Consider the following 1,364-nt stretch of genomic DNA (forward strand, 5'->3'; position numbering starts at 1 on the left):
CTACCTTTTCTCGAACAAATTATGATAGTCGATTTCAACGTGCTTCGTTCGGGCATGGAAGACGAGATTGATTGTCATGTGAAGGGCAGAAATATTGTCACAAAACAACATCGGCGCTTCATGTAGATAGGCACCAATGTCCTGCAAGATGAATGTAATCCAAGTTAATTCAGCCGCAGTGGATGCAAGAGCACGATACTCTGATTCAGCACTAGACCGGGCAATAGTGGGTTGCTTTTTGGCATTCCAAGAGAAATAATTGCTACCAAGGAATGTGCAATAACCGGTAGTGGATCGTCGAGTGGTGGGGCATGCAGCCCAATCCGCATCAGAGAACCCATATAAGACCATAGGATTGTTAGATAACAATCGCAAACCATGATTAATAGTACCATGAATATACCGTAATATTCGTTTAACAAGTTGGAAATGAAAATTTGTTGGGTTTTTCATGTATTGGCAGGCATAGTTAACACTATAGCATATGTCGGGTCTAGTAAATGTAAGATGCTGTAGACTACCCACAACGCTACGATAGAATTGAGGATTAGGATAAGGATCATTTTGGGATGCTGCTTGTAGTTTAGCCACCATAGGAGTAGATATATGCTTGCAATCTTTCATGTGTGCTCGGTCTAACAAATCATATGCGTTATTTGGCTTGACTTAGGAACAATCCACCTTGAAACTTTTGTACCTCAACTCCAAGAAAATAATGGAGGTAACCAAGATCTTTCATAGAGAACTCCGTGTGGAGTTGTTGAATGAACCAATTCAAGAAATCGGAAATATCAGAATAATATCATCAACGTATAACAGTAAGAGCAAAGTACCTTGTTTACTATGACAAATAAAGAGCGAGGAATCAGCAATACTACAAAAGAATCCCATTCCAAGAAGGAAAGTACTAAACCAATCAAACCACGCACGTGGTGATTGACGAAGACCATACAATGCCTTTTTCAGCTTACACACATGGTTTGGTTTTTCTGAATCTTTAAATCCTGGAGGTTGGTCCGTAAAAACAGGTTCATGAATATGATGGCCATGGAGAAATGCGTTTTTAACATCCAATTGAAGGATGTCCCATTTTTTGGTCAGGGCTATAGTGATGACAATTAAGATAGTCGTAGGCTTTATAAAAGGAGAGAATATTTCAATGAAATCTATCCCCAGAATTTGTGTAAAACCTTTGGCGACAAGACGTGCTTTGAGGCGTTCAAGAGAGCCATCAGAATGCAACTTAGGAACATCTTTGGTGGCTAAAAAATATTTTGGATTTGGCTTCAATATTCCTTGTTTAAGCCTCGTAACCATTGTATGATTAGAGCTAGTTTCCCGAACTGTTGAAAAAGACCCATCAA

At 39.4% G+C, this 1,364-nt stretch overlaps 1 protein-coding gene across 1 annotated transcript; it reads right to left on the reverse strand.

Annotated features, from left to right (window-relative positions):
• LOC132314062 (uncharacterized mitochondrial protein AtMg00810-like) lies at positions 1-594 on the reverse strand. Its single transcript, XM_059812977.1, has one exon. The coding sequence runs from the start codon at positions 592-594 to the stop codon at positions 1-3; it is 594 nt and encodes a 197-aa protein (XP_059668960.1).
• Positions 595-1,364: the final 770 nt, after the last annotated feature.

This window comes from Cornus florida, unplaced genomic scaffold (genome assembly GCF_030987335.1).
Source record: "Cornus florida cultivar Cherokee Brave unplaced genomic scaffold, ASM3098733v1 CherokeeBrave_3.0.0_Hap2_Chr06, whole genome shotgun sequence".
Classification (NCBI taxonomy): Eukaryota; Viridiplantae; Streptophyta; class Magnoliopsida; order Cornales; family Cornaceae; genus Cornus; species Cornus florida.

Coding starts and splice junctions, on each gene's coding strand:
- LOC132314062 (XM_059812977.1), bottom strand. CDS start 594: ATGGTGGCTAAACTACAAGCAGCATCCCAAAATGATCCTTATCCTAAT.